Source organism: Penicillium robsamsonii, assembly GCF_028829455.1.
Source record: "Penicillium robsamsonii strain IBT 29466 chromosome Unknown utg000001l_segment0_segment0, whole genome shotgun sequence".
Taxonomy (NCBI): Eukaryota; Fungi; Ascomycota; class Eurotiomycetes; order Eurotiales; family Aspergillaceae; genus Penicillium; species Penicillium robsamsonii.
The window spans coordinates 6,827,383-6,844,466 of NW_026643219.1; the positions used below are offsets into that span (position 1 = coordinate 6,827,383).

Here is a 17,084-nt window from a genome sequence, read left to right on the forward strand (position 1 = left end):
TAAGGACAAAATTATCAACAAGAAAAGGTCTATTGTGACGCTGAAGTACCCGATCTAGACCTAGGCACGGTGATTTTGTATATGCCACATTGGTTTGCACCCATCAAAGCGGCAAGAATAACAACGCTCTCTTCTTCGCCGTGGACAATTCTCTCGGCAAACTCATCGCTGTATGTCAGGCCTGGGATTTCAGCAAGCTCTGTCACAGTAATCGTTGCTGCCTTTGTTTCCTTGGGTGATGGCATGGGAATCTCCAATAAAAGCATCTTATGATGCGCCGCACGCCTCCCCACCGCGAATATTTTCTCATCATTCTTGCCCATCATTAGCTTAAGCACTCGGTAATTCTTGATGTTGGCCTGTGTATCATCTTTCTCGTCCACTTTTGCGAGGCTTTGGATATACAGCTGCTTTTCTCGGGTGACAAGTACACAAACATGGGGTCTTAGGGAACATGGGGCGAAAGAGGTGAAAAGACCAACAGTGCTGCTACTTTCAAGGCCCTATATGGAAGATATTAGATACCCAGACACTTTGAAGTTGAACATTGGGAGCCGAAGACTTACTTGAGGCTCGATAATGAGCGGGCATAGCTGGTTAAACTTAAGGGACACATGTATGACGGGAATTTCGTGCTTGTGGTTTGGTCCACTTCGTTGTGGTCGAAAGACCATGTAAAGATCGTCATTTGTTGAGAATGATAGCTGAACCACGTCTGCTGCCGGCCAGTCCAGTTTATTCCCCAGCTGCCACACATTCGGAGAATTGACAGAACCAATATATAAGGATCCTGGGTTCTGGCCCTCATTCTTGTCATTGACAACGCATGCTATTGTCTGACCTCCAGGCGCGAGAGCCACCTTTTTAATCTCAGGTAGCGTTGGTACGGAGATTCGCTCCCCATGCCTAAGATTGACGTCCACACCTAACCCCTTTCGTAGTTTAAAGATGTAACACTTTCAAAAAAATTAGACAGGAATCAACAAAAGAGAGAGCGAAATTCTTACTTGGAAAGTGCCTCCGGAGGTGGCAGCTATCAGATGTTTTCTCGTCAGGCTGATACTCTTCCAGCGGTATTCCGGTGTCTTGAGCGAATATTCCGCCGCTGAACGTGCGCCCCCAATCCCCTTTTGCTCCAGAGATTGCGCAGTATAAAGCGAAATGGTGGTGTCAGTCCAAAACGCAATAACAGTTCCATCCGGAGAGATCTCGCAGCCTTTGAAAGACTGAGTCGGACCTAGATACCAATGCTCGACACGTCTGTCTGTGGCGGGCTCTTGCCTCTCACCTATGAGGACATCGATGCGCTTTCTCTGTAGCCTGCTGGCAAGGCCAGGCTCTTCCTCTGGCAAAGGTGGGTTCCCTTCATCGTTCAACTCCTTGTACTTCCGAAATGTTTCAAGCAACTTATCTTCCAATTTCTGGGCGTTGCATCTCTTTGATTGCTCTGGCTGCAGAACATCATGCTCTAGATAATCCAGAAATGATTTCACGGCTTCCCCTTCCTTGTGGCTCCTCTGTCTGGCTTTCTTGATCAGTTTGTCATGCCATAGTGTGACCGCTGGGTGGATCTTTGGTCGACCAAACAGTGGATTTGTGACAAAGAAGCGATCACCATCCGAACTGCGATGCTGCATTCTCCTGTCTCGATACTGCTCCACGCCAAAGCTGCCCTCCTCTAGATATGTAAAAACAATACTGAGGACACACCCCAAAGACCAGACATCGTTCGCTGTTCTCATATCTCTAAGTGGTGAAAGGGACTCGGGTCCAAGATAAGTGCTGCCGTCCCCGCGTCTGTTGTAGGTTCCCGATGTAGATGCATCCCTGGGCTGTTGGAATCGGACAAACCAGCTGTCGAAGTCGGTCTCCTCCCTGCGAGATCTCAATTTGAGACGAGACATGCCGAAGTCACTAATCTTCCAGACAAATTCCTCCTTGTCTCCAACCTTTTCAAGGAACACCAGAATGTTGCTCGGCTTGAGGTCCATATGGTAACATACCATCCTATCTCCCTCGGCGGTCCTCATGCCATTATGAAGGAATTCCAGCCCACGCGCGAGTCCTCGAGCCGAGTTGATTATATCTGTCTTTGTAGTGGTATTTGGTCTGGCTCGGTCGTCCTCCAAGTAGGCGCTCAGATCACACATGGCAAGGGGCATGAAGATGCTGTAATTTGTGCCAATGGAAAGGCTGCCGTAAATATCGACGATATTTGGACAAGTCCGATCGCAAGCAAGGATTTGTTTCAAAATGTCGTCTTCTATAACCCCAGTGGATTGATAATCTTTGCGTGCCAGTTCTTTTGGCTTCTGGTTTGTTCCTTCAATGATGTCCGGGTCTTCAAAGTGGCCCTTGGCAATCTTTACTTGGTACACAGTGCCCTGTGCACCTTTCCCGCGATATTTCTGCTCCAGGTAGGGTAGACACTGCCGATCTAGGCTCTGAATCCGAACTTCTTTTTTTTCTGCAGATCACGATGGGACAAAAGCATGCTTGCTGTGTCATGAATTTGTCCGGCGTGACCTGTTCCCCGAAAATCCTAGTGAGCCTCTCACGATCTGTTGGTAAAGAGCAAATATCTTCCGACCAGTCAGTTTGAGCCAGCAGTCTGGTGAATCTTCGAGCGGCCGTGATAGTGCAGGAAGTGAAGATGAGTATGGCGAGGAAATCATAAAGCTCCCGTTCTCTCATTTTGTTGATCAAATTATCTTCGGTAAGATCATAACCATTTGCTGGGATATCCTTCAATTGAAGACTGCGAAAAAAGTCTCGCAAGACTTCTCCTCGCTCTAGCACCTCCTTTGCGGTACCATGGGGAGCAAATCTGCCTCCCTCCTCATGGCTCCTTTCCATCTTTTCCATAATTCGCACATAGATCTTCTCACACTGCTTATTGTATTCAGTGGATGCCATGTTGGAGTTTGCTGTTTTACTGGGGGAATAAAGCCCCAATGTTAGACATGCCCAGTACAGTAGAAGAATTGAAGAAATGTAAATCTCCAGGGGCTAAGCCATTATCGACACGTTCCCCCGTACCTCGTATGCCCCGCATAATCTGGCGGCTCTCTGTTTCGGCTGAGCAAAGATAAGGCAAAAACAGCAAAAACAGGAAGAATCGGGTATTAAGTCGTTTACCCTGGTAAATTTCACCCCATTTCTAACCCCTTTTGAGCTTCACGTGCTGGTTATCGGAGATCAACTCTTTGGTCAAAAAATCGGGAAGTGATATATCGCTTCCGAAAGTGCCCTCTCAAAAGCAATAGTTACTCTCTTCTATCTTAGATAGGCTAGATAGCCGAGCCAGTTGGGAAAAACCTTTCATTATCGCGTTTTATTATTTATGTCAGTTCATTAACCGACTTAGTGTGAACTGTTGACATCCATCGTTGACCGGGAATCACCGCCTTGGTAAACCCAGATCGAGTACCACCGTCGGCACTTTTTTGGTACCCCCTCTAAGTACGTTGTACTGACGCATACCATTTCTGTAGAATGCTTGCGGTTTTCTTTTCCGTTGTCGGGCTCAGACGCCACTGAAGATTGGAACTAATCCACGATACTGTGACTGGGTACACCGCATCTGCATAATGCGGCCAAGTGGGGCTCAAAATAAGCTTCAAAGAGAGAAAAAGGCTATAGAGATCACTGTATTAAGAGAGAGAGAGAGAGATGGAGAGAAAATTGCGCATTCCTATGGAGACAACAGAAAGATGAGAGAGAGGGAAGGAGAACTAGCTGGTGTCACTATTGACGGCCTGAGGCCTCAGCAGGAAATCTAGATGTCACATTGACCCAGTCTCGAATCTGGTCAGACACCCCTTGGCCGTATATGATATGATTTCTATTCAAATGTAATTTTATATGACACCACAGCGATATCCCCCTACTCGCTTCAGGGGAAACCAGTGTGGATGTGCACTTTGGACGAGTATAAAAAGCCTAAATTACACTGTTTATAGCTTACCCAGAGGTGGCACCGCTATGGGCCCTTTAGACAGAGCCTAGTGAAACTCGAAGCTAAACTTCTACGTCTTCATTTCCAGCCTTTTCGGGATATAGAATAGTGGGCAGATCCCGCAGTCCATATTGCCGAATTTGACAAATTACGCCCGAGTCCCATCTTTGATATGGGTCCTTAGCTTGTAATTTGGCAATCGCCTCACATCGGTTGGGCCATGGGTCACGACGATTTGCGGATGCTTAAAGGGCAACTCAATTGCCCTCGAAGGTGTGATATCGCGTAATAGCAGGTTCGATGAGCACTAAGGTCAAGAAAAGGCTTGGGTGCATCAAAGATAGGTTAACAATCTGGCAGGCGCCCATTTTATGGCCGATGCCAATGATCGGTCGAGGCATCTCGCCGCGGAAAGTATTCACCGGATAGAGAAGATCGTGCGGATGAACGGCTGACAGCTACCAGCCATCAATACCTATTCAACATATCCATAAACAGTCTTCCAGTCAAGCTGTCCATATTGGCCATATGAGAGGAACAGATGGAGTTGCATAACGGAATTGCGGTGCTTGTCATGTTTCCTACGAGAACTGTACGTTTATCTATAATGATTTGATCATAGTAACTGAAAGGTATGTGGTTTATAAAGTGAACAATGTCCACTTAAAAGGACCAATCGGACAAACATTCTGACCGAAAATAAAGAAATAGGCTATGATAACAGTGTGGGAACTCCCTACTTTCGCTGGTAATGTTTAACGTGCATTATAGGCCCATGCCAGATACGTGGGTTTGACTGGCTTTCTATTGGTAGGGTCAAACAATTGGAAACCTTGGAAATGGACTACGAAGTACATGTTGATGACCCTTGAGATATTAGAATGTGGTTTCCCACAATATTTCATTTTCTATGAAGCAAGAATGTTTGGGCAAGGGGTAGTTGCCCCATGCGAATTAAACATGAAAGCGCTGGACATGCTGCCCAACGGCGCCAGAATGGTTGAAACTCGACCTAAACGATATCCAACAAAGGGCCACTTTCAAAATTTGACAGGCCCAGAGGCTCAGCCCTGTCTAGTAGCGCTCGCCTATATGAAATCTCCTATCTATAAGACAAAGGGGGTAAACAACAGAGATCTATACTTAGAAGTGGATCCACAAGGGATGCAGCTGCAGTCACTTGATAATTTTCCTATTTGAATATTCTTTTCCAAGCCTATTTTGACCTAACAATTCAGTTTCTTTTCTCTCTTGAGTTCAAAAATATACGGTTGCTCGGGTGATCTTCAGCTCCGACTTGCGGGAGAACACACCCCACTCGACATTATCTCCCCCCCCCCTTTGTGCTCCAGTCCAAATCGGAAACCGAGTCTTTGAGCCTTTCTGATTACCCTAGTTCTTTTCTTCTTAATCCTAAACCCTGTTCGCTGTCACCTCCCGAAACTATCATTGCCAATCGGCCCTGGATGTCTCCGTAATCGAAGATGTTGACGGTTGAGAAGCAGTGGATTAATGTGCAGCAAAAGACCTTCACCAAATGGTAACCCCCCTATCGATGCTTTTTTTCTCTCCGTATGAACCTCAGCTAACGATGTTAGGCTGAATGACAAGCTGAAGGCACGGAGCCTGTCCATCGAGGACTTGGTCACTGACCTCTCCGACGGCGTATGTCCCACCTCTGCCCCGCTCTCTAATTTCTTGGAAATTGCTGATCACCTATTAGGTCATTCTTATTCACCTCCTCGAAATCCTTGGGGGAGAGTCACTCGGTCGATATGCCTCGAAACCTAAACTGCGCGTACAGCGCTTCGAAAATGTGAACAAAAGTCTTGATTTCATCAAGGGGAGGAGAATCCAGATGACGAATATTGGAGCTGAGGATATTGTGGACGGCAATCAAAAGATCATCTTGGGCTTAATCTGGACCCTGATTCTGCGGTTTACTATCAGTGACATCAACGAGGAGGGCATGACTGCGAAGGAAGGATTGCTACTCTGGTGTCAACGAAAGACGGCATGCTACGACGATGTGGAGGTCCGAGACTTCTCATCTAGCTGGAACAATGGCTTGGCCTTCTGCGCGCTCCTCGATATCCACCGACCCGATCTGATCGACTACGACTCGTTAGATAAGAGTGATCACCGTGGAAATATGAAGCTGGCCTTTGAGATCGCATCAAACGAAATCGGCATCCCCGACTTACTCGACGTGGACGATGTATGCGACGTACCCAGACCCGACGAGCGATCCCTCATGACCTACATCGCCTACTGGTTCCACGCTTTCTCGCAATTGGAGAGAGTCGAGAATGCCGGGCGACGTGTGGAGAAATTTGTCAACAACATGCACGGCGCATGGGATATGCAGAACTCCTATGAGCGCCGAGTAAAGGAATTGTTGCGACTGATCCGTGGCCAGCGCGAGCACTGGAAGAACTCCTCATTCGAGGGAACATACAAAGACGCCAAAGAACAATCATATCAGTTCTCGCTCTACAAGCGGAACGAGAAACGCCAATGGGTGGCCGAGAAATCTGACCTAGCTGCTTTGCTGGGCAATATCAAAACCAAGCTTGGTACATATCGACTGCGTCCTTACGATCCACCGCAAGAACTGAGTCCAGAAAACTGCGACAAAGAGTGGGAGATCCTCACTCGAGACGAGCATGAACGCAGTCAACTTATAAACGAAACGATCCGTGACATCAAAAACAAGCTACGCCGCTCCTTTGCTGACAAGGCAAATGATTTTGCACTGACCCTGAAGACCTTATCATTGGCGATCTCCGGACTGGATGGTGATGTTGAAGACCAGCTTGATCATGTTAAAAAGTTGAATGGTAACTTGCCGCCCCTCGACGCCTTCCTCGACGCTATCGCAGAATTAGACCAACAGTGCGCGGAGGCCAATATTGAAGAAAATGACTTCACTACATACACCTTGGACGAGCTTGCATATGAGCTGAGTCTCGTCAAATCCAGCATTTCAAAGAAGCTGGCTTTCCTCGACAACCAGATGGTTGCTCGCAACATGACCAACTTGACTCCTATCCAATTGGAAGAGTTTGAGTCGGTGTTCCGCCATTTCGATCGCGACTCTTCCAACACGCTCCACGAGCTCGAGTTCTCCGCAGCGCTGGCCAGTCTGGGACTGGTCTACGATGAGGACGAGATGCACCAAGTCTACGTGGAGGTATGTGGGGCCAACCGGCTATCGCAGAATGCCGGAGTCAGCTTCGAGCAGTTCATTCGGTTTATGGTCAGCGTAACAGAGGATCAGAATACTGCTGAACAGGTCTTCCAAAGTTTCAAGGAAGTTGCCGATGGCAAGGTATGTGGAGCGTTTCTTTAATCTCTGGCAATTTATTGAGCCACAGTCACTAACTTCTCCTACAGCCCTATGTCACAGAACTGGACCTTCGACACTCGCTCATTCCTGACGATGTTATTGAGCATTTGGTTAAGACGATGCCCCCACATGATGGCCCCGATCTACTTGAGGACCGGGAGTTGCCCAAGTACGACTACATCAGCTTCATGGAGAAAATGCGAGAAGTAAACAAAAATAATGTGAATGAGCAATAAATGGTATCATGGAGGTTGATATTTGCGCAGCATTACTGGTGGTTATGGGGGATTTGCACTAGCTCGGTGTTGCTGTGTTTCTGGTGTTTTCGTGGAGGATTCTCATGCTTTTTTTTTTTAAACCCGGATCTCTCCCTCTTCTTTTTTTTTTAACCTAGCTCATCTTGCATCTTGGGGCTCGGTGGTTGTTCCTCTTTAACACATATTGTGTGTATGCTTTTTAGTTTGTAATGATCAGGAATACCATGTGAACATTTTCAAATAATAAGACTATCGGCAGGCGTAGAGTCGGACTTGAGCAAGCGAGGATAGCCAAGACACATTAATATGCCAAATCCTTGTTAAAATGGAATCCTTGAAGCTATGTACTATTTTGAGTCTGATATATCTGATATGTAGATGTCCACGGGTGGATATTGACCATCATTGCCGTATTCACCCATGGATACAGTTCACGTCATGTGACAGTCCCCAGATCCGCATGGAAGTTAATGAAGATGATCCTGCGACTCATTGTGTTCCTTGACACATCTCACTTCTTTCAATCTTTTTTTTTATTTGAATACAGGTCAGAATTGCATTTCTTGACCGGTCTCTCTCTTACACTTTTATTTCTTCCCTTAATCGCATACTCAGCCACACACTCCAAGATGGACCGCAGCTTGGACGAGATCATCGCTGAAGACACGGTAAGGCTCCAACGAACAATGAAACCACAAAAACGTGAAACTGACACACTCAATTGCAGCGGAACCCTGGTCGCCCTTCAGGCGGCGGTGGTGGTCCTCGTCGTCACAACAACCCCGGCCGTCGCCACGAGCGCGATGGCGTCAGAAAGGTACCACTTGACTTGAAGCTGAGGCTCTGTTCCGGGGTTATGTTTTTTTTTCATAGCAGTGAAGCTAATATCGTACTCGTTACCTAGGTCCGCCCTCCTATTCCTCTGCGAATTCTCTTCTTGCTCCGTGACAATCGTAGCCAGTCCTCTGAATCGTCGGAGACTTGCCAACGAACACGCCACGGCAAAGACATGGAAAAGAACTTTGCACGATACCTCATCTGACTTGGAGCTAACGCTAAGTCTATTCGATAACAACAGCCATACACTTCAGACCGTGTCGATCTCAACCTGTGAGTATCCCTCGCTGGCTACTACGGTGTGGATGAATGATACTGACGGCTCTATGTTTCTAGCGACTGGGTCCACGACAAGTTTGACGACGATCGATGTATGTGGCTTTTTCGCTCTTTACCGGGACCTCTCTAACAACATTGCTCTTCAGCCCGCCCGTCCCGTGGAGGCCGCAGAGGCCGCGACGGACATGATTCCGATCGGTATGGAGCCACCCATCAAATCAGTGATGGCTTGCCTGATCAGAGCGCTGATTGGATTATTAGCTCTAGCACACTGACCAAAGTTCGTGTCGATAATCTCCACTACGACATCACCGAAAGCGATCTCGAAGTAAGTGTCAATCAGCTCATACTCAACCCTCACATAAGAACACCGCTAACGAGCCTCTTCGCTGAACAGGATCTCTTCGGTCGAATTGGACCTGTTTCTGAACTTACTGTCTCTTACGACCGCGCTGGACGCTCCGAGGGAGTTGCTTACATCACATACGCCCGCCTGAAGGATGCACACACCTCCATCCAGGAGTATGACGGAGCCAACGCCAAGGGCCAGCCCATCCGTCTCTCTCTCGTTCCCGGCCGCCGTGATCGTAACCCCCTCGACTCCGCACAGCGCCCTAGATCCAGCCTGATGGACCGCGTCGAGCGCCCTCGCGACGACCGCAGCATGAGCCCCGAGAACAGCGCAGATGGCCGACGTCGCCGTGGCGGTGGCGGCCGTGCTCATCGCAGCGACGTCACCAAGCCCGCTCCCGACAACATCGACCGTTATGTCCCCGGACAACGCTCCAACCAGCGCTCTCCTAACCGCCGCGGCGGAGGCAGGCGTGGTGGACGCGACAACCGCTCTCAACAGACTGATGGATCCAACCGCCGATCCAATGCCCGTCCGCGCAAGACTCAGGAGGAGTTGGACCAGGAGATGGAAGATTACTGGGGTAGTGCGAACAACGGCGGTGAAGCGGGTGCACCCGCTCAGGACGCCCCTCAGCAGACTGCTCCGGCCCCTAGCGCACAGGCTGCCGACGATGATATCGATATGATTGAGTAAATACTTTCCGGTCACTCAAACTACGCGAAACTCGCTTGTCTTTCGCATTTCAGATCATTTGGGCCTCTGTGGCACCTTTGCTTTTGGTCTTTTCTATGAATTCAGATCACCTCGGCCTTTTTCCTGCCCTTCTTTCTTTCCATCGCTGAGGCTTTTCAGCCCTTGGCTGAAACTCTGTACTTTACCTCAACCAACAAATTGTAACTCGGTCCATATCACACATTCGGCTTTTCACTCCATCGGTTCTTCTTTTACTTGCTGGGCTCTTGTCCTTGTCCTTTTTTTTTCTCTTTTTTTCTTGCATATCCACACGCTGGCGAAATGGGAGCTCATGATAAAGTCTCTTTCAATTGCATTGTTCGGTGTCCTTCGTGTCTTTATATCGTCTAGTCGGGGGTAAAAACAGATGCGCATATGCTATAAAGCCTGCACGCAAAGAACGAGAGGCTGCTTGCAACCAATGGATGATGGCAAGATACAAGTAGATAGAGCATAAACCCAATAAAAGCTGCCGCCAAATATAAATAGAACAAGGACCACAATGGCAATGGAAGATTAAAATTCTTCCGTGATTTCTTCTGTACACTGTAACAATTATGAGAGTATCAAGTTCACCTCCACAGGCCGTAAGGTTCACGGCATGCTTTCCACAACTTGATAGTACCATCCTCGCTACCAGTCCCGTAGAGCTTGCCATCGGGAGAGAAGCTAATGGACCAGATAGGGCCATGATGACCCTTTTGAACCTCTGCAGAACAAAGTTAGCTCGATTCCAATGCCAAAAGACGCAACACCAGAAGTAGAAAATCATACCCAGCTCCTCGTCCGTGTTCAAGTCGTAAACTCTTGCCCAGGTATCATTCGCACTGCCCGTAACCAGACGACCAGACTCGCTATTAACCGCAGCACTGGCAACATCGTAGTCATAATCAGCCTTCTTAAGCAACCGACCAGGCTGCACGCCATCAAAGAGATAAACACTCTTCCCCGCAGCGACAGTCAAAATACCCGCGTCATTAGGCCTCGTTGCCAAACTATTCAGCTCGCAAGAACCAATCGGACCATCAACAACGTACTCAACGATCGGGTGGCGCGAGCGTAGATCCCACCAGCGGATCTTGCGGTCTTCCGCCGCCGTCGTGACGACATTGTAGTCTTGGTTCCAGACGATAGACTTGATCGTGCCGCCGTGCACGCCCGCGCCGATCTCGTAGCTTGCCACCCCATTCTCGGTGGCCGGACTAGCTGAGGACGGGAGAGGTGGCGTTGAGCCCGTGCTGGAACTGCCGCTCCGCGTGAGATCGAAGATTCGTAGCTTCTTCTCTGCACCACCTGTCGCAAGGACTTGCGGATTCGCTTGGATTGGGAATGCTACTGCCCGCACGATGTGTGCATGCTGGAGTGTGTGCAGACATTCGCCTGTATAGGTATCCCAGACCTTGCTGTTTTGGAGGTTGAGGTTAGCATATCATTGTGGGAGATGATTAGCGGGATGCTTACGCTGAGAAATCGGCTGCTGCTGTTGCTGAAATGGCGGCGTCGGCGGAAAGTCTCGCTTGCCATACAGCGCCTTTGTGGCCGAGGAATGTTCCAATCCTGGGGTTTGATGTTAGTGGGTGATCACTGGGCTTGGTTTCATTTGTCGTACCAGTCTCCCGTGATACCATCGCGGAGCATAGGGTTATTATCTTCAGTTGGTTAGTGACCATGCGGTAACTTGTGAGAAGCATTTATCTTTCTCACCTTTGCATGACGAGATGAAGTAATATTGCTCGTCTTCGACGGTGGAAGAGAAGCTCAGATGCGTCACTGGACGAGAATGTCCGTGGCAAGTCAGAGGGACTACCTTGGGGAAATCTGTTGAACGTATGTCAGTAAATATAACAAAATAATAATTTTCGATTTCATCTATACAGCTCACTCACCGGCAGTCATTTTGTCAGTGTTTGAAGGAAGTTCCGGGGGTTTCAGTGGTTTTGATGTTAGGTATTAGAGAGCCAATCAGATCAGTGACCTGCTATGTGCCCAACTGAGAGCTCACGACTTGATATCAAGATACAAATCCAGGAACCAGACCGAGAGAAAGTTCAATATGTCTAAGGAAGGTACATAAGAGATTCGTCAGGGTCGTCAAGTCATCAAACAGTTATGTGGGGTTCGAGGAAGAGCTGAGAACAAAGGATCGAAGAGAGTGGGTTGAACAGGGATTTTTCCAACCAGACACCTCAAAAGGAGAGAAGGCCTCTGGACATACAAAACTCCTTTGGTGTGTAGATGGGATATAGAATTTCAATTTCAAGCAATAACGGGCAGCCCTGGAGCCGATCACCTATTAGGTAAGACACGCGCTAGTCTGATTCGGGTATAATTGGAACACGTGAGGCTCCTTCACATGTAGACGTTGTAGCTACAGTTTACGGCAAATTATTCTAGACAGTGAAGAAAAGATCATAATGATATCAATGTAACGTCTCAAATATCATCTCGAATCAACTACATGTTCAGATCATCGAGACTCTATCTCTTCAAGTCTATAGTAGACGCCAAAATCGGCCGTCACTTGATCTTGAGATGCAAAGCCTAGGTGGTGTGAAAAGGTATGACTTGGAGCGAAAATCATATTGCATGGCCAGTGGAGACTTCGGAATTTGTGTTCATGGGGCAAAGCCTTTGCGGTAGTTCTGTCCCATTTTCGGCTGATTCTGAGCTTCCTTGCATGGCACGTTAGTCTGGGTTCGAAACCTGGCAGTCCGAAGCCCTGTTGATTTGCCCTATGGATCTCTTCCATAGCACACGGCTCTTTTCTACCCGTCGCTTGGCCAGAGTACGTCGATATCTATACAATTGAATAGTCATTTAACAACTGGGTGCACTGAACCGCTTAATTGAGAGGACCTGATTGGTAACCGGTCTGGCAATTTCCATACTAGAGATTATCTCATATATTGATGTCTATGGCTGCATAAATAGTTAGATGCGGCTTATCGCCAAGCTTCATGGGCTTTGTTGCAGAATTGCAGAAATTACACCATGCAGGTAAGGACAGCCTATGGCCGACGAGAATCTGGTCTCGAATGGAACACATCAAGTTTTACAACCAGTAGTCCTTGACCAGACCCCTCCTGATCTACTTCAGGGAAAATACAACCAGTGAGACGGTAATCACTTCAACTTCTCATCATCCTTCCTTCGCAATTATATTGTTATATTGTTACAGCGTAGTCCCCTGTACTGTGATAGACCTTAACCTCGGCTTCCATTGCTCCAACTGGAGTGAGAAATGACTGTCTTGCAGTATGGTAAATGAGTCATCTGAGAAAAGAAAAAGAAAAAAAAAACACCCCCGAGCATGTACGTAGCTGACCTCAGAAAGTTCTTAGGTAGAAAATCCAATCAAAACCCTCCCTTTGCATTGATAAGTCGCGTTCTAGCAGGTTCCCCAAACGGCGTTACCGCCCACGTGATATTACCATTGATGCTTCGGCGGGGCGATCCCCCGGAACCGACTAAAGGACAACAACATCCAGGGGAGCTTGATTGATCATTCATTCCGCGGTGATACGCTCAGACTATTTCTTCTTTGGATTCTTCTTTCTTCACTCTTCCCTCCCTCAAAGTTTTATGTATGCCTGACTTCAAGCTCTCCGCAACTTTGGAGGGCCACGGCGATGATGTAAGACTCCTGGTCCCGGCGTCTGGATAGACGCCGTTGACCGCGCATCCAAACCACACAGACTACTCACACTTTTTAACTTCTCATCTAGGTTCGCGCTGTGGTCTTCCCAAATCCAAATGTCGTTCTTTCCGCCTCTCGTGATGCAACAGTTCGACTTTGGAAGCTCGTCTCCACCCCTCCCCCCGCATATGACTATACCATCGCTGCACATGCCGGCGCCTTCATCAACAGCTTAGCCTACGTTCCTCCCACATCCGAATTTCCAGAGGGTCTTGTCCTTTCGGCTGGACAAGATGCAATAATTGAAGCCAGGCAGCCTGGTAAGGGTGCAGAGGATAATGCGGACGCTATGCTTCTGGGTCACGGCCACAATGTCTGTGCTCTAGATGTGTCTCCGGATGGTAAATGGGTCGTCAGTGGCAGCTGGGATTCTACTGCCCGGCTATGGAGGGTCGGGAAATGGGAGTGTGATGTCGTGCTGGAGGGACACGAGGCAAGCGTCTGGGCCGTGCTGGCGTATGACGAGAACACAATCATCACGGGTATGGTAGCTTATACGGCCTTGATAATTATTACATGCTAACATCGCCGCAGGCTGTGCTGATAAAATGATTCGGATGTTCAATACCTCAGGAACCCTACTCGGAAGCGTACAAAACTCAAACGACGTTGTCCGGGCCTTGTGCAAGCTTCCTGCCTCGAACTCTACCGGAGCCCACTTTGCCTCGGCTAGCAATGACGGAATTATTCGTCTTTACACACTGCAAGGTCAACTCGTTGCCTCTCTGCATGGTCATGAAAGCTTCATCTACTCCCTTGCTGCGCTCCCATCTGGCGAGCTGGTGAGCTCCAGTGAAGATCGCACTGTGAAGATTTGGAACGGGACCCAATGTGTGCAGACCATCACTCATCCTGCAATCTCAGTTTGGAGTGTGGCAGCTTGCAGTGAGACCGGTGATATCGTCACCGGTGCTAGTGACCGCATTGCTCGTGTTTTCAGCAGAAGCACTGACCGTCATGCAGCCCCGGAGGCCATACAACAGTTTGACCAAGCCGTCAAGGAGTCCGCTATTCCGGAGCAGCAAGTTGGAAAGATTAATAAAGAGGAGCTACCTGGTCCGGAATTCCTCAAAGAAAAGTCGGGAACTAAGGAAGGTCAGGTTCAGATGATCCGAGAGCCTGGTGGTACCGTGAGCGCCCACACCTGGTCGTCAGCAACACAGGAATGGATTGCTATCGGTATGGTAGTGGACTCGGCTGGAAGCAGTGGCCGGAAGACCGAATACCATGGCCAGGATTACGACTACGTCTTTGATGTTGACATAGAGGATGGTAAGCCTCCGCTGAAACTACCATACAATGCCACGCAAAATCCATATGAGGCTGCTACCAAGTTTATTGGAGACAATGAACTCCCTATGACTTATCTGGACCAGGTTGCCAACTTTATCACTCAGAATACCCAAGGTGCCACCATTGGGCAGTCTGAGGAATCCGCAGGTGCTGATCCTTGGGGCTCAGACCGACGATACCGTCCTGGAGACGCCGCGGCGACTGAAGAGTCTCAGCCACCTGCTCCGACCCCCGAGCCACGCCCCAAGGTGCTCCCCCAGAAGATCTATCTCTCCATCCGCTCAGCAAACCTCAAGGTTATCACGAAGAAGCTTCAGGAATTGAACGCAAAACTTGTGTCTGACGGGGCTAAGGATGTGGCTTTGAGCCCCTCAGAGGTGGAGACGGTCGTTGCCTTGTGCGGTCAGCTCGAATCTCCCCAACAGCTTCAACTTTCACCCGAGGTTGAGTCTGGAGTGCCATTGGTTCTGAAAATTGTCACAACCTGGCCTGCCGCCAACCGACTTCCTGGTCTAGATATTCTCCGTTTACTCGCGGCTGCTGTGCCATTTACAGCATCCGCCGAGTACAAAGATGAAAACGTCGTGTCGGGTGTGATATCCAGCGGTGTTTTTGAATCTCCTTTTAACGTCAATAATGCAATGCTCGCAATGCGGACATTTGCTAACCTATTCGAGACGACCGCCGGCCGCGACCTAGCCATAAGCTCATTCGATCAGATCTTGGCAGGAGTAAAGTCTGCCTGGGCCAGCAGCGGAGAGTCACCAAATCGCAACCTTACAATCGCCATCACGACACTGTACATCAACTTCGCAGTCTATCTTACCTCCGAGGGTAGGAGCCAATCTCCAGAGTCCGCAGAACGGGGCCTGGTTCTCTTGGAGGAACTGACTCGGATCATCGCAGGAGAGAATGACTCGGAGGCGGTTTACCGAGCACTAGTTGCACTCGGTACCTTGGTGACAGCGCTCGGGGAGGAAGTCAAGAGTGCTGCCAAGGATGTCTACGAGGTTGAAGGGGTTCTCGCGAGAGCCTCTGCCTCCGGTCCTGGAAAGGAGCCCCGCATCAAGGGTATTATTAGCGAGATCCGGGAGGCTCTCTGAGAGTGCGTGCTATTTTTTATTCGGTATGCATATATCAGAGATGCATTCCTTCTTAACGACGACAACGCGATTCCCATATAAAGGCTGTTCATTACTTTTTTTTTCCACTTTTTCATACTAGATAAATCGTAAATGATCCCTCATCCATGAACCAAGTAGCATTCGAAACCGCCGTTCATTTACTCACTCCCTTACAACCTCCCTTCCGCATCAACCCCAATCTCCAAAACCTGATCAACGCCCTGATACTTGGGCATATCAAGTCCATACTTATCTGCAATGTTCTTCGTCAAGAACCTACCACCAATAAAATGCCTGCCCCGGTAATATCCCACACACGGTTTAGGCGCAGTCAGACTGATCAGCGCATGCGGCATAAACTTTGCACCAGGTCCTTCATTCGGAGGTCCGCTCTGGATATCCCATGAGCTGGGAGCATCGACACTCAGCACCTTGACATTGGAGGATTCGATTTGCGAAACGATTCCGCCGAAAGGATCACGCAATGGTCCACCGAAGGAGAAGCCAAAGATAGCATCAACGAGGAGATCTGTTGTCTGAAGTGCTGGTTGGAAGTCATCTATGAAGGGGACTGAGAGGTTTTGGAGCTGGATTTTGAGGCGCTGGGCTGGGTTAGATTTTCTTCTTGCTTCTTGCTCCTAGAGCTCATTTGGTGCTTGGGGTTGCGTACTTGGTAGAGCTCGTTTTTGCCCTGTTTTGGGTAGTACACCGATGGTGTGTAGCCAAAATGGGCTAAGTGTCGAGCGGCTACGAGGCCATCTCCTCCTGGGAATTTGTCAGGTTGTTGTTGCTCGGAATGGGAATCTTGGGGTTTCCTCTTACCATTATTGCCTGGTCCGCAGACAACTAGTATATTTTTGCCTGCGCTTGGGGGGTGGATTTTCCATACTGGTTGTCCATTGTATCAGTATAGCGTGAGTGCATGTTCAAGATCGATGGAGCGTACCGGCTTGCGAGACAGAGAGGCCCGCTAGCTCCATCAACTGGTCTAGAGACCAACCACCAGTCTCCATGAGGTCTTTATCAAGTGCTGCAGCATCTTTAGCCGAAATGGCCTAAAATATTTGTCAGTTTATATGTTGTTGGAGCTACTATGAGACACCTATACCTTCAACGACATTATTGCTGGTTTACTATAGCGACGAATGATTGGAGTTAGATGAGAACGGGTGAAGGTAGAGCGGATCATATAAGAATGTCAAG

General features: G+C 48.7%; 6 protein-coding genes across 6 annotated transcripts; 3 read left to right on the plus strand and 3 right to left on the minus strand.

Moving 5' to 3' along the window:
- Nucleotides 1-29: 29 nt before the first annotated feature.
- N7447_002643 (protein kinase family protein) lies at nucleotides 30-2,916 on the minus strand (the record flags this gene model as incomplete). Its single annotated transcript, XM_057226918.1, has 4 exons — nucleotides 30-503; nucleotides 567-956; nucleotides 1,008-2,444; nucleotides 2,479-2,916. The coding sequence occupies 4 exons, from the start codon at nucleotides 2,914-2,916 to the stop codon at nucleotides 30-32; spliced, it is 2,739 nt and encodes a 912-aa protein (XP_057090934.1).
- A 2,526-nt stretch (nucleotides 2,917-5,442) lies between these two features.
- N7447_002644 (alpha-actinin, sarcomeric (f-actin cross linking protein)) lies at nucleotides 5,443-7,543 on the plus strand (the record flags this gene model as incomplete). Its single annotated transcript, XM_057226919.1, has 4 exons — nucleotides 5,443-5,498; nucleotides 5,557-5,623; nucleotides 5,682-7,289; nucleotides 7,355-7,543. 4 exons carry the CDS (start codon nucleotides 5,443-5,445, stop codon nucleotides 7,541-7,543), a joined length of 1,920 nt encoding a protein of 639 aa, XP_057090935.1.
- A 650-nt stretch (nucleotides 7,544-8,193) lies between these two features.
- On the plus strand, nucleotides 8,194-9,728 carry N7447_002645 (putative RNA binding protein; the record flags this gene model as incomplete). The annotated part of the gene is made up of 7 exons (XM_057226920.1): nucleotides 8,194-8,232; nucleotides 8,292-8,381; nucleotides 8,643-8,674; nucleotides 8,738-8,772; nucleotides 8,827-8,878; nucleotides 8,942-9,008; nucleotides 9,078-9,728. The coding sequence occupies 7 exons, from the start codon at nucleotides 8,194-8,196 to the stop codon at nucleotides 9,726-9,728; spliced, it is 966 nt and encodes a 321-aa protein (XP_057090936.1).
- A 611-nt stretch (nucleotides 9,729-10,339) lies between these two features.
- N7447_002646 (WD40 repeat domain-containing protein) lies at nucleotides 10,340-11,663 on the minus strand (the record flags this gene model as incomplete). The annotated part of the gene is made up of 6 exons (XM_057226921.1): nucleotides 10,340-10,476; nucleotides 10,542-11,170; nucleotides 11,229-11,324; nucleotides 11,377-11,416; nucleotides 11,472-11,585; nucleotides 11,654-11,663. The coding sequence occupies 6 exons, from the start codon at nucleotides 11,661-11,663 to the stop codon at nucleotides 10,340-10,342; spliced, it is 1,026 nt and encodes a 341-aa protein (XP_057090937.1).
- Nucleotides 11,664-13,353: 1,690 nt separating this feature from the next.
- Nucleotides 13,354-15,860, plus strand: N7447_002647 (WD repeat PLAP family protein; the record flags this gene model as incomplete). The annotated part of the gene is made up of 3 exons (XM_057226922.1): nucleotides 13,354-13,401; nucleotides 13,493-13,946; nucleotides 13,999-15,860. The coding sequence occupies 3 exons, from the start codon at nucleotides 13,354-13,356 to the stop codon at nucleotides 15,858-15,860; spliced, it is 2,364 nt and encodes a 787-aa protein (XP_057090938.1).
- A 191-nt stretch (nucleotides 15,861-16,051) lies between these two features.
- Nucleotides 16,052-17,001, minus strand: N7447_002648 (NADHX epimerase; the record flags this gene model as incomplete). The annotated part of the gene is made up of 5 exons (XM_057226923.1): nucleotides 16,052-16,483; nucleotides 16,552-16,646; nucleotides 16,704-16,769; nucleotides 16,828-16,936; nucleotides 16,990-17,001. The coding sequence occupies 5 exons, from the start codon at nucleotides 16,999-17,001 to the stop codon at nucleotides 16,052-16,054; spliced, it is 714 nt and encodes a 237-aa protein (XP_057090939.1).
- Nucleotides 17,002-17,084: the final 83 nt, after the last annotated feature.